Raw genomic sequence first — 12,537 nt, forward strand, 5'->3', positions numbered from 1 at the left:
AATGCGTTTCCCTGTTTGAGACATATTCAAACACATATACACACTGAAACAAAACCTCCAAAATACTGGAAGATATACAATAATGACCAACAGTGTTCGAAACAACAATAACTTTTGAAGCTGATGGATGTACTGGCCGACAGAATTCAGTTGACAATATTGTCACAATCCCTGGGAGGTACAGTACATTAACAGAGGGCAGTACATTAACAGATTGAAAGGACACTTCAATTATTCTCCAAGTCTGCAACACTATCTCTGGTTGTGGGTTAACAGGCAGCTATTTCAAACACTGCTAACATGTCATAGTATCAACAAGTATCCGGAAGCACACTAGTGTAGATGGTAACAACATACATTGTACACAGTAAAAGAGGCTAGAGAACACACAGATGTCCACATGCACATGCTTCAACACCTGGCCCACACACCTGTGTAAGAGTCTCAAGTAAGCAGTAGGTGTACATGCAAGTCACCCCCAACACTACTCACTTCGGACAACATCAGACAGTCCCTGAATCAGTTAGGTGAGCAGTTAGCTGGGTTCTGAACTAGATGAGCAAAATATATCCCTACCTACGGCCTGACTAACCAAATACTACTGCTTTGATTTCTTTGGATACTTTATGTTTGTATGTTGTTATAACCCATATGACTGGTGGGGACAGACACTGGTATGTTGTTATAACCCATATGACTGGTGGGGACAGACACTGGTATGTTGTTATAACCCATATGACTGGTGGGGACAGACACTGGTATGTTGTTATAACCCATATGACTGGTGGGGACAGACACTGGTATGTTGTTATAACCCATATGACTGGTGGGAACCGACACTGGTATGTTGTCATAATCCATATGACACATATTTGTAAGATATGGCTGAGATAATATCTAGATAACATTTTAGAGAAAACATGTATAGTATAACAAAAAATCCAAATAAAACTTGCCAGCAATCACCCATACTTTACTATGGTACTCAAACTGACTGCCATTTCAAATGAGGTAATAGTTGCCCAATTTTCCTGTACATCCTACAGTTTGTCAAGACTTGAGAGAGGGCTGTTTGTGCGGTGAACCATTGTGGAGATACAACTGTGTAAGCAGAAGCATACTCAGGTCATATTGAAGTCTGGGCATCAACAGACAATGGGGGCAGACTTCGACATTTTCGTATTATTTGTCAAAGCTACACACAGCTTACATTTTGTAGTTTGTGCAAGCCTGATATAACATACTTAAGTAAAACATACTGCAAATCATATCAAAATCATGCTCCAAAATAAATCATAGTGCTTCATAACTTGTGCGTGTTGAAAGCACTGCCGCTACAATGACCCAACTAAGTGGAAGCTGTAAAAAACGTGAATATTGAAACTGAAAGAAATTCAAGCTTGGTGTGATGTTAAATGGGCTGTGATTGGTCATCCACACACCTCCACATCCCGTCTACTTTTCTTAAAATCAGGCAACTCCAGTTGCGGAAACGATAGCCTCTTTCCAAACATGGATCCTGAACTCTTTCAACAGAAAAATACATTTTTCCATATTTTACTGGTGGTCTGAAGGTATGTGTGAAACCAGACTCTGAACTAACACAAATTACCATGCAAACTAGTGTTGGGGTTAGGTACGTGTGCTCAACAATACCGAAAATCTACTTGGGTCTGTTTAATTTGAACTTCAAGTTAACCATTATCATACTTGGTTGGTGAGTAGGATATATACATCATGGTGACGGTGTTACGGTGGATTAGTGTTCCAACCACCCAGATACTAAGGTACATGTTCACCATATAGAAACACAGTTTCATTCATCATCTTTACTTCACCCAAATAAATTCACTAATGTGGGAGACAAGCTGTGGACAATAGTTACATATTGATGCTCTGCTAGATGAACAGGCACTTTGAAGAGGAAATGAAACATTGCTGCTGAGTTTGTGAGTTGTTGACCTTAACAAGAATATCTGACTTGCCCACAAAACCCTGGCTTGTTTCTAGACCAGAGTAATTCTACCAAGAAATCAGACAAGTTCCAAGACACAACTGGTCACTGTTAACCTAGTTGATCAAGCAGGTATAATATTCACTTTTCTTGTCCAGTAATCTTATATAGGCAGACCACAGCTCTATCACACAGTGGGGAATACATAATGATACTTATTTTCATTCAAAAGATGGTACACCAACACTTGCAACCTGAACAATCTTCATCAGCCTTATTTGGAATTTGCTGCTACCGGTAACAGCTGCAGGAGAATGTCCCACATCATGTGGAAGAAGCAGCTACTCAATCCCATGCCTAATGTCCCATACAACAATATTGTAGTCTAACTTACTTCAGAAGCTCTACACACATTAATTTTATGATTCATTCTAAACTTGGGATAATGGATTACTTTCATGACATAAGAAGACATTATGCCATTTAGTGTTTCTTATAAATGCTGTCCTCTTGGCTGCTTTTTATTGTATCCAAACCAGTATGAAAGCAGAGTCTATGTACAAACGTGTACTACACTGATGCTAACAGGCTACACTGTCCATCATGTTCTACACTGATGCTAACAGGCTACAGTATACATCACGTTCTACACTGATGCTAACAGGCTACACTGTCCATCATGTTCTACACTGATGCTAACAGGCTACAGTATACATCATGTTCTACACCGATGCTAACAGGCTACAGTATACCTCATGTTCTACACTGATGCTAACAGGCTACAGTATACATCATGTTCTACACCGATGCTAACAGGCTATAGTATCCATCATGTTCTACACTGATGCTAACAGGCTGCACTGTCCATCATGTTCTACACTGATGCTGACAGGCTACAGTGTCCATCATGTTCTACACTGATGCTAACAGGCTACAGTATCCATCATGTTCTACACTGATGCCATGCTGTGCAAATACTACATCTACTGTACTAGACAATATGTTGCTTCTACTACTAACGTCCTTTCCTGCCAAACACCACTACCTTCCATGCTTCAAAGCTAACATATTGAACCAAGCTCTGGATAGTGGCCCCTCCCACTGAGGTGATTGTCCTGTGAACTATTCTCTTGCAGATAGAAGAAACAAACCAATGACTTGGTAGCATAGAAATTGGATTATTCAATATATTTCAGCTAATATTTTGCTTGGTGAATAAACATGTAATTACAAAATACACAAGTTTCCTCTTCCAATCACACAAACAGATACATGTACAATGTTGCAGACAGTGACTGTAGAATACAGAGAGAGGCTAGAGAGAGACTGCAACATTCATGTTTGGCATCCAGTGAAGCCAGACAACAGACAAGTTCAACTACATAATGCCACTGTTACCCGTTTCACTAATTTCGCCATTGTTGTTCCAATTTTGTTGATAACTCCTTTAAGAGGCTGCTTCTAAAAAACATGTGAGCAATATGTTCAAATACAACTGACAAAGGTGAAAAACAATTCTGGTGAGTAGCTGGTTGTCACCCTGAAGCTGTCCTCTGGGTAAAGCCCTCTCCAACAGAGGTCATCCACATAACTGACACCAATTATTGATGCCAATGTATTGAACATAATCAAAATGTTAACATGTTACACATCTTGGGAACATCTGACATTTGATAAATGAGCTACAGCATAAGGAGCCATTCACTCTTGGGTTGCAAAGACCACTTTCGCCCCTTTCGGAAACACATTAAATGGCCTGGCCAGGCCCGTGTGCGAAATACGCATCAGTCGGAAAGCGCACGTTAAATCTCCAAAGTAAGTAAGTAAGTAAGTAAGTAAGTAAGTAAGTAAGTAAGTAAGGAGCCATTTCCAGATCCTTCCAGGTGTGTCATTGATGTGCATCAACCTGAAACACTTCAGCCTACACATACAGCACTACAATCATAATGTCCTCATTGTTTGGTTTTCTATAGTTATAACCTAAAATATGTCTTTTCTAACTATTAAACAAAAGCTGAAAGTTTGAAATTCAGAAAGTAATTAGAAAAAAACATTCTAAATCGTATACAGTATCATATAGTTTTACAGAGAAAATATGTTGCTCATTAAAGACATGAAGGTAATGACATTCAAATTACCAGCACATAAGATGGTTGAGAGAGGCCATATTGTATTTGGAATTGTGAATTTAAGCATAACACAATATTCATTGTTAACTGTTCGTTCTTGTTTAATCTAGAAATGTATGAAAACAATCATGCAGGACTTTATCGAAAACATACTGAAATACAATAAAAATGCCTTGAAATCCCCTTTGAGGTGAAGTTACAATTTGGCAAAAGAAAGTTAAAATAATAACATATTTGTAAAAATGGCTCCACAAGATATAGACCCCATGGTGTTCAATTCATTACTGAACCAAAACAACAAATATTGGTGTCTTCAATGTTAGTCAAAATTAACAATTGCCATCTCACAACACAATCGAATAACATGAACCTTTGATGGCACCTGAAGATGGACAGACAGATGATGAGTTCATTTGGATTTACAGTCAAGTTGAGAAATAATAAAAGTGGACAAGAAAAAAAAATCACTTGAAAATGAAGTGCAAAAAATGGGACTCAAACATGAAGGAAAGTCTATTTTATATTTTAAGAAATACTTGAAAAATTAGATGTTAAATTGTTAGAAAAGAATGGTAACAACATATTTGTGCCAAAGGCACTCAAAACTACCGGTGTTTCAGGCTCTTCTTCTTTCTCTTTCTTTTTCAGTTTATTAAACCAAGGTTTCTGAGTAGAGACAGACAACATATACAATGAGTATGGACAGGAACAGCTCAGGCACAAATGTGTGAGTAGTAGATGATAGGATCTCTCTAGAGTGGGAGGTAACAATGTGACATGCCTACTTGGCAACACTACATACAACACAGGACTGCATGGTCTACCAAACACAGCAACACTACTGTTACAACATATGGCAGCTGATATGATGAATATTATTGTTATTACTATCATGACATTAATATCTTATGCAATACTACCATAAACATAGATCAGACTCTTGATGTAAGCTTACCTTGGGCAGCTTTTCTTCTTGGGGCATGTCAACCACATGCTCTCCAGCTGGACCATTCCCCACAATGCTACCTGTTCAAGGACATCCCAAAACGCTGTAACCTTCTGCTTCATAAAACCATCAATCTTGCAAACATAATAACATTTCTGAAATGTCTACCTACTTCTTTAACATGGTTCATATTTCACATTTACATACTTGTAATAATAATGATAATAATAATCCTCATCATCATCATCATCATCATCATCACCATCATCCTCATGGTACAAGTCAAAGTTGCAACATGACAAAATACTGTCGTCTTCTCACACAGTGACCATGAAGAGTAAGAAATGATTTAACTGCAGCATCTTCACATACTTGAATATGAGCATGTTTGAATAACCTTGACCTTCCCTACCTTCTTCCTCCTCATCTGCAGCTGGCAACAAGGGCTCACAGCGGAAGTCCTCCATGGTCCTCAACACATACACACCAACATTTGGCTTCCGACCAAACTGTCGATGGTCGCGTACACGGATGTTCATAGGTGGCATGTACAGTTCCTCCTTCGGCAGCATCTGTTAATGGACAGCAGCAGATAGAAAATCAAACTTTACACAGACATTCTTTTTTCTTAAAAGGTACTCAAATTATAAAAAATGACAAATTTCAAATGATCAGAGAGAAAAGTATATTTTTTGGTAGCATGTGTCAGTGTGATATATGAGCAGTGTTCGAAATATGTGCTGGCCTGTAGGCCCGTGGCAGGTAGATCTTGTTTCGGGCCCCTTGTTACAAATTTGTATGGTTCCTTATGGCCTGCAGTAAATTTACATGTTGATTTATTTGTCACAATAAGCTGTAGTTGTATAAGAGTATAGTCAGGGCCTGCGGCTTTATAAAGCAATCCACGTCCTGTTTCACAACGCACTGTCATAACTCTGTTAGTTTATCATGGATTTACAACAGACATGACAGATGTAGCTCCAAAATAAACTCTTGTATAATGGGGTCCATGACCAGTTTATATAAGGCCTACCTTTGAGATCACTTTGCAATCAAATTACAGAAGTTTGCTACGAGATTGACTGAAATGTGGATGGCTACGTTGCCTGAAGGGCACACAGGAGACAGTAATTCAAGCAATGCACCTACCACATCAAAGAATAAAAGCGGCTCAGAGAAGTTTGGGTTCTTCTTGGTATCCTTGATGGTGACAGAGCTAAGAACATGACCACCACACTCAAACTCTATGCTTGGAGACGACACACTGGACATCTGGAACTTCTTCATGTTGCGTACTCCCCAGCACAAGGCCTGTGGATGTATGTACAACAACTGAACACAGACTCGTTCAAACATCCATCTTCATTCTCACAACTGACACAGTATTGTGACTCAACGTTATACACTTCCCAGGTTCTTTACAAACAGCAATGCCTTAACACAACATACAGCTCATGGTCTTTATCAACAGCAGTTCTTTTAACTAACATCAGCTTCCTCATGCATGCAATTGTTATTACTGTTAATCTTCCACCTACTATATATATTCTGCACAATGTTCCTCATTCAGTCTTGCTTGAAAATGGTATAAGGATCTATACCGAAATGTCTCCTTTACAGTATTAAAGTTGTTGTTGTCCATAAATTGTGTCTACTTTGTAACATCAATGTCAAAATAACATTCCTACCTCAATGCCTGTGCGTTGCATGACGGGACGGATTCCATTTGGTACCAGGTACAAGCTGCCCTTTTTAGGTGGAAGGAATGGCAAATCTTTCCCTGTCATCTGTGCATTCAATGAAATTGAAAAGCTCAAATATAACTTTAGCTGTCCTGCATGTATGACATGTTGCTGTCTGCTTGTGTCAGTGTGTTCTGCTACATTGTGCTGCAGGAATGACATGTTCTAATCTGCTTGTGTCAGTGTGTTCTCCTACACTGTGCTGCAGGAATATGTTGTCATCTGCTTGTGTCAGTGTGTTCTGCTACACTGTGCTGCAGGAATGACATGTTCTAATCTGCTTGTGTCAGTGTGTTCTCCTGCACTGTGCTGCAGGAATATGTTGTCATCTGCTTGTGTCAGTGTGTTCTGCTACACTGTGCTGCAGGAATATGTTGTTGTCTGCTTGTGTCAGTGTGTTCTGCTACACTGTGCTGCAGGAATGACATGTTGTCATCTGCTTGTGTCAGTGTGTTCTCCTACACTGTGCTGCATGAATATGTTGTCATCTGCTTGTGTCAGTGTGTTCTGCTTCACTGTGCTGCAGGAATATGTTGGTATCTGCTTGTGTCAGTGTGTTCTCCTACACTGTGCTGCAGGAATATGTTGTCATCTGCTTGTGTCAGTGTGTTCTGCTACACTGTGCTGCAGGAATATGTTGTTATCTGCTTGTGTCAGTGTGTTCTCCTACACTGTGCTGCAGGAATATGTTGTCATCTGCTTGTGTCAGTGTGTTCTCCTACACTGTGCTGCAGGAATAGGTTGTCATCTGCTTGTGTCAGTGTGTTCTCCTACACTGTGCTGCAGGAATATGTTGTCATCTGCTTGTGTCAGTGTGTTCTGCTACACTGCTGCAGGAATATGTTGTCATCTGCTTGTGTCAGTGTGTTCTGCTACACTGCTGCAGGAATGACATGTTGTCATCTGCTTGTGTCAGTGTGTTCTGCTTCACTGTGCTGCAAGAATATGTTGTCATCTGCTTGTGTCAGTGTGTTCTGCTTCACTGCTGCAGGAATATGTTGTTATCTGCTTGTGTCAGTGTGTTCTGCTACACTGTGCTGCAGGAATGACATGTTGTCATCTGCTTGTGTCAGTGTGTTCTGCTTCACTGTGCTGCAGGAATATGTTGTTATCTGCTTGTGTCAGTGTGTTCTGCTACACTGTGCTGCAGGAATGACATGTTGTCATCTGCTTGTGTCAGTGTGTTCTGCTTCACTGTGCTGCAGGAATATGTTGTCATCTGCTTGTGTCAGTGTGTTCTGCTACACTGTGCTGCAGGAATGACATGTTGTCATCTGCTTGTGTCAGTGTGTTCTGCTACATTGTCCTGCATGAGTGACATGTTCTAATCTGCTTGTGTCAGTGTGTTCTGCTTCACTGTGCTGCAAGAATATGTTGTCATCTGCTTGTGTCAGTGTGTTCTGCTACACTGTGCTGCAGGAATGACATGTTGTCATCTGCTTGTGTCAGTGTGTTCTGCTACACTGCTGCAGAAATGACATGTTGTCATCTGCTTGTGTCAGTGTGTTCTGCTTCACTGTGCTGCAGGAATATGTTGTTATCTGCTTGTGTCAGTGTGTTCTGCTACACTGTGCTGCAGGAATAGGTTGTTGTCTGCTTGTGTCAGTGTGTTCTGCTACACTGCACTGCAGGAATATGTTGTCATCTGCTTGTGTCAGTGTGTTCTGCTTCACTGTGCTGCAGGAATGACATGTTGTCATCTGCTTGTGTCAGTGTGTTCTGCTACATTGTCCTGCATGAGTGACATGTTGTAATCTGCTTGTGTCAGTGTGTTCTGCTACAATGTGCTGCAGGAACACGTTGTTGTCTGCTTTGTGTCAGTGTGTTCTGCTTCACTGTGCTGCATGAATATGTTGTCATCTGCTTGTGTCAGGGTGTTCTGCTACACTGTGCTGCAGGAATATGTTGTTATCTGCTTGTGTCAGTGTGTTCTGCTACACTGTGCTGCAGGAATACATTGTTGTCTGCTTGTGTCAGTGTGTTCTGCTACACTGCTGCAGGAATATGTTGTCATCTGCTTGTGTCAGTGTGTTCTGCTACACTGTGCTGCAGGAATGACATGTTGTCATCTGCTTGTGTCAGTGTGTTCTGCTACATTGTCCTGCATGAGTGACATGTTGTAATCTGCTTGTGTCAGTGTGTTCTGCTACACTGTGCTGCAGGAACACGTTGTTGTCTGCTTTGTGTCAGTGTGTTCTGCTTCACTGTGCTGCAGGAATATGTTGTCATCTGCTTGTGTCAGTGTGTTCTGCTACACTGTGCTGCAGGAATGACATGTTGTCATCTGCTTGTGTCAGTGTGTTCTGCTACATTGTCCTGCATGAGTGACATGTTGTAATCTGCTTGTGTCAGTGTGTTCTGCTACACTGTGCTGCAGGAACACGTTGTTGTCTGCTTTGTGTCAGTGTGTTCTGCTTCACTGTGCTGCATGAATATGTTGTCATCTACTTGTGTCAGGGTGTTCTGCTACACTGTGCTGCAGGAATGACATGTTGTTATCTGCTTGTGTCAGTGTGTTCTGCTACACTGTGCTGCAGGAATATGTTGTTGTCTGCTTGTGTCAGTGTGTTCTGCTACACTGCTGCAGGAATATGTTGTCATCTGCTTGTGTCAGTGTGTTCTGCTACACTGCTGCAAGAATATGTTGTCATCTGCTTGTGTCAGTGTGTTCTGCTTCACTGTGCTGCAGGAATATGTTGTTATCTGCTTGTGTCAGTGTGTTCTGCTACACTGCTGCAGGAATATGTTGTCATCTGCTTGTGTCAGTGTGTTCTGCTTCACTGTGCTGCAGGTATATGTTGTCATCTGCTTGTGTCAGTGTGTTCTGCTTCACTGTGCTGCAGGAATATGTTGTTATCTGATTGTGTCAGTGTGTTCTCCTTCACTGTGCTGCAGGAATATGTTGTCATCTGCTTGTGTCAGTGTGTTCTGCTTCACTGTGCTGCAGGAATATGTTGTTATCTGCTTGTGTCAGTGTGTTCTGCTACACTGTGCTGCAGGAATAACATGTTGTCATCTGCTTGTGTCAGTGTGTTCTGCTTCACTGTGCTGCAGGAATATGTTGTCATCTGCTTGTGTCAGTGTGTTCTGCTTCACTGTGCTGCAGGAATATGTTGTTATCTGCTTGTGTCAGTGTGTTCTGCTACACTGTGCTGCAGGAATAACATGTTGTCATCTGCTTGTGTCAGTTTGTTCTCCTACACTGTGCTGCAGGAATATGTTGTTATCTGCTTGTGTCAGTGTGTTCTGCTACACTGTGCTGCAGGAATGACATGTTGTCATCTGCTTGTGTCAGTGTGTTCTGCTACACTGTGCTGCAGGAATATGTTGTCATCTGCTTGTGTCAGTGTGTTCTGCTACACTGCTGCAGGAATATGTTGTCATCTGCTTGTGTCAGTGTGTTCTGCTACACTGCTGCAGGAATGACATGTTGTCATCTGCTTGTGTCAGTGTGTTACTTTTCATCTTTCATGCATGCACAGTGGGTCAGAAGCTTGGGTGGAATGAAAACAAATATCTGCATGATATCAACAGCATTTTCATGTGAATAGACGTATATTTGATATATAGCACTGTTCAAATTATACTTTTTATTAATTCAAATACGCAATGTCATAATGAAGTGGAACATACATATATAACTTTCAAACTTAGAGTGTTTGAGGATTTATAAACCCCAGATAAAGAAGAGTAAGCCAAATCAGAGGACAAGGCAGATGGGTCATAGGCATCATGAACACAAAGTTCGACTCACCAGAAATAGCTCAAATGCTGCGAGTAGCTCGCCTCCCTTCTGCCCCATACGGTTTATTTCATACCACTGCAGAACTGGTGTGCGGGCATCTCCTGGGTCTAGCTTCACCATTGGCTGTGCCTTGGACCGCCCCAGGAACTCAGGCTTACCCTGGGATGACATAAGAACAACTTTAAGCCCTGCGCGAAAAACATCTTGCTGCTACAGCCAGGATACACTGGCATACATGGTTGACACTGCATCACGTAGCCCTCTTATAAATATCATCATTGATTCAGAAGTTGAAAGTTATGTTACTAATAAACGATGCATGGTTAAAATACCAATCTTAACCCTGGAATGAGGTATTTCATTGGGGGGAACTGCATAGTGTTCATGTAGGCGTTGTGTTGACTTCCTTTCTCTTCTTACATATGTACATACAGTGTCAGTACAAACAGAGGTAATGAAGTATGGGATAATGACATAGGTTTTTCTAATCTTATGGTATTGGGTTATTTCCATGCCAATGACATATGAATATTAGACCTCTTTTCTCTTTTAGGAACCAAAAACACAATGGGTCATCAACAACCAGCATCCCTGATACATTAGTCTCACATGTTGTCCCTGAAATATGGTTGTGTATAAGGTTCAATAGAAATCATTCTATCAGGGAACACTCAAGTCCCTTTATTTCAGGAGCTGATAAATGGATCAGTGTAGACAGCTACACCTGAGAATAGGATGAGTATAGGCAGCTACAGCTGAGAATAGTAATATAGAGAAAAGGAATGTAATAGAAGTAAATGTAAGTATTGTAGCATTTCACTGCCTGGGTCGTGTGTTTGAGACGTGGAATATTTAAAGATCTGGTGTTTTTTTAAAATGGAAAAATAACGAAACGTGCTGCGGCCCTTGTGAAGATGAGGCAGTGCCTGAGAACCAAGTATTAATATTTCTTTAGCCAAAAGGCAGCTAGAGCTAAGAATGGGAGGTGTGTAGGCAGCTAGAGCTGAGAATGGAATGTGTATAGGCAGCTAGAGCTGAGAATGGAATGTGTATAGGCAGCTAGAGCTAAGAATGGGATGAGTAGAGAGAGCTTTTATTAAGAATAGGACGAGCATAAGAAGCTTGAGCTGAGAATGAGATGCATATTGGCATCTAGACCCTTGAGTATCAAGAATCACTAAAATAGGATGAGTACAGGGGGCTAGAGCTGAAGATAGGATGAGTACAGGCAGCTAGGGCTGAAGATAGGATGAGTACAGGTGGCTAGAGCTGAAGATAGGATGAGTACAGGTGGCTAGGGCTGAAGATAGGATGAGTACAGGCGGCTAGGGCTGAAGATAGGATGAGTACAGGCAGCTAGGGCTGAAGATAGGATGAGTACAGGCGGCTAGAGCTGAAGATAGGATGAGTACAGGCGGCTAGAGCTGAAGATAGGATGAGTACAGGCGGCTAGGGCTGAAGATAGGATGAGTACAGGGGGCTAGAGCTGAAGATAGGATGAGTACAGGTGGCTAGAGCTGAAGATAGGATGAGTACAGGCGGCTAGGGCTGAAGATAGGATGAGTACAGGGGGCTAGGGCTGAAGATAGGATGAGTACAGGTGGCTAGAGCTGAAGATAGGATGAGTACAGGGGGCTAGGGCTGAAGATAGGATGAGTACAGGTGGCTAGAGCTGAAGATAGGATGAGTACAGGGGGCTAGGGCTGAAGATAGGATGAGTACAGGTGGCTAGGGCTGAAGATAGGATGAGTACAGGTGGCTAGAGCTGAAGATAGGATGAGCACAGGCAGCTAGGGCTGAAGATAGGATGAGTACAGGGGGCTAGGGCTGAAGATAGGATGAGTACAGGGGGCTAGGGCTGAAGATAGGATGAGTACAGGGGGCTAGGGCTGAAGATAGGATGAGTACAGGGGGCTAGGGCTGAAGATAGGATGAGTACAGGTGGCTAGGGCTGAAGATAGGATGAGTACAGGGGGCTAGAGCTGAAGATAGGATGAGTACAGGTGGCTAGGGCTGAAGAT

General features: G+C 41.7%; 1 protein-coding gene across 13 annotated transcripts in view; it reads right to left on the reverse strand.

The window, feature by feature from the left end:
* LOC124115927 (myoferlin-like) overlaps window positions 1-12,537 on the reverse strand; it is a 216,219-nt gene that overhangs the window by 21,205 nt on the left and 182,477 nt on the right. For 8 of the 13 annotated variants that reach the window (XM_048393448.1, XM_048393447.1, XM_048393446.1 and 5 more), the window contains 7 exons: window positions 10,526-10,675; window positions 6,718-6,816; window positions 6,179-6,340; window positions 5,442-5,601; window positions 5,039-5,109; window positions 4,693-4,749; window positions 1,443-1,526 (listed from right to left, as the gene is read on the reverse strand). In XM_048393448.1, coding sequence (XP_048249405.1) covers window positions 1,443-1,526; window positions 4,693-4,749; window positions 5,039-5,109; window positions 5,442-5,601; window positions 6,179-6,340; window positions 6,718-6,816; window positions 10,526-10,675 — 783 coding nt within the window. Of the gene's footprint in view, window positions 1-1,442; window positions 1,527-3,352; window positions 3,416-4,692; window positions 4,750-5,038; window positions 5,110-5,441; window positions 5,602-6,178; window positions 6,341-6,717; window positions 6,817-10,525; window positions 10,676-12,537 lie in introns of all 13 variants that reach the window. The other 5 variants (XM_048393449.1, XM_048393450.1, XM_048393451.1 and 2 more) reach the window with 5 other exon arrangements.

Source organism: Haliotis rufescens, unplaced genomic scaffold (assembly GCF_023055435.1).
Source record: "Haliotis rufescens isolate VD_foot unplaced genomic scaffold, xgHalRufe1.0.p SCAF_12, whole genome shotgun sequence".
Taxonomy (NCBI): domain Eukaryota; kingdom Metazoa; phylum Mollusca; class Gastropoda; order Lepetellida; family Haliotidae; genus Haliotis; species Haliotis rufescens.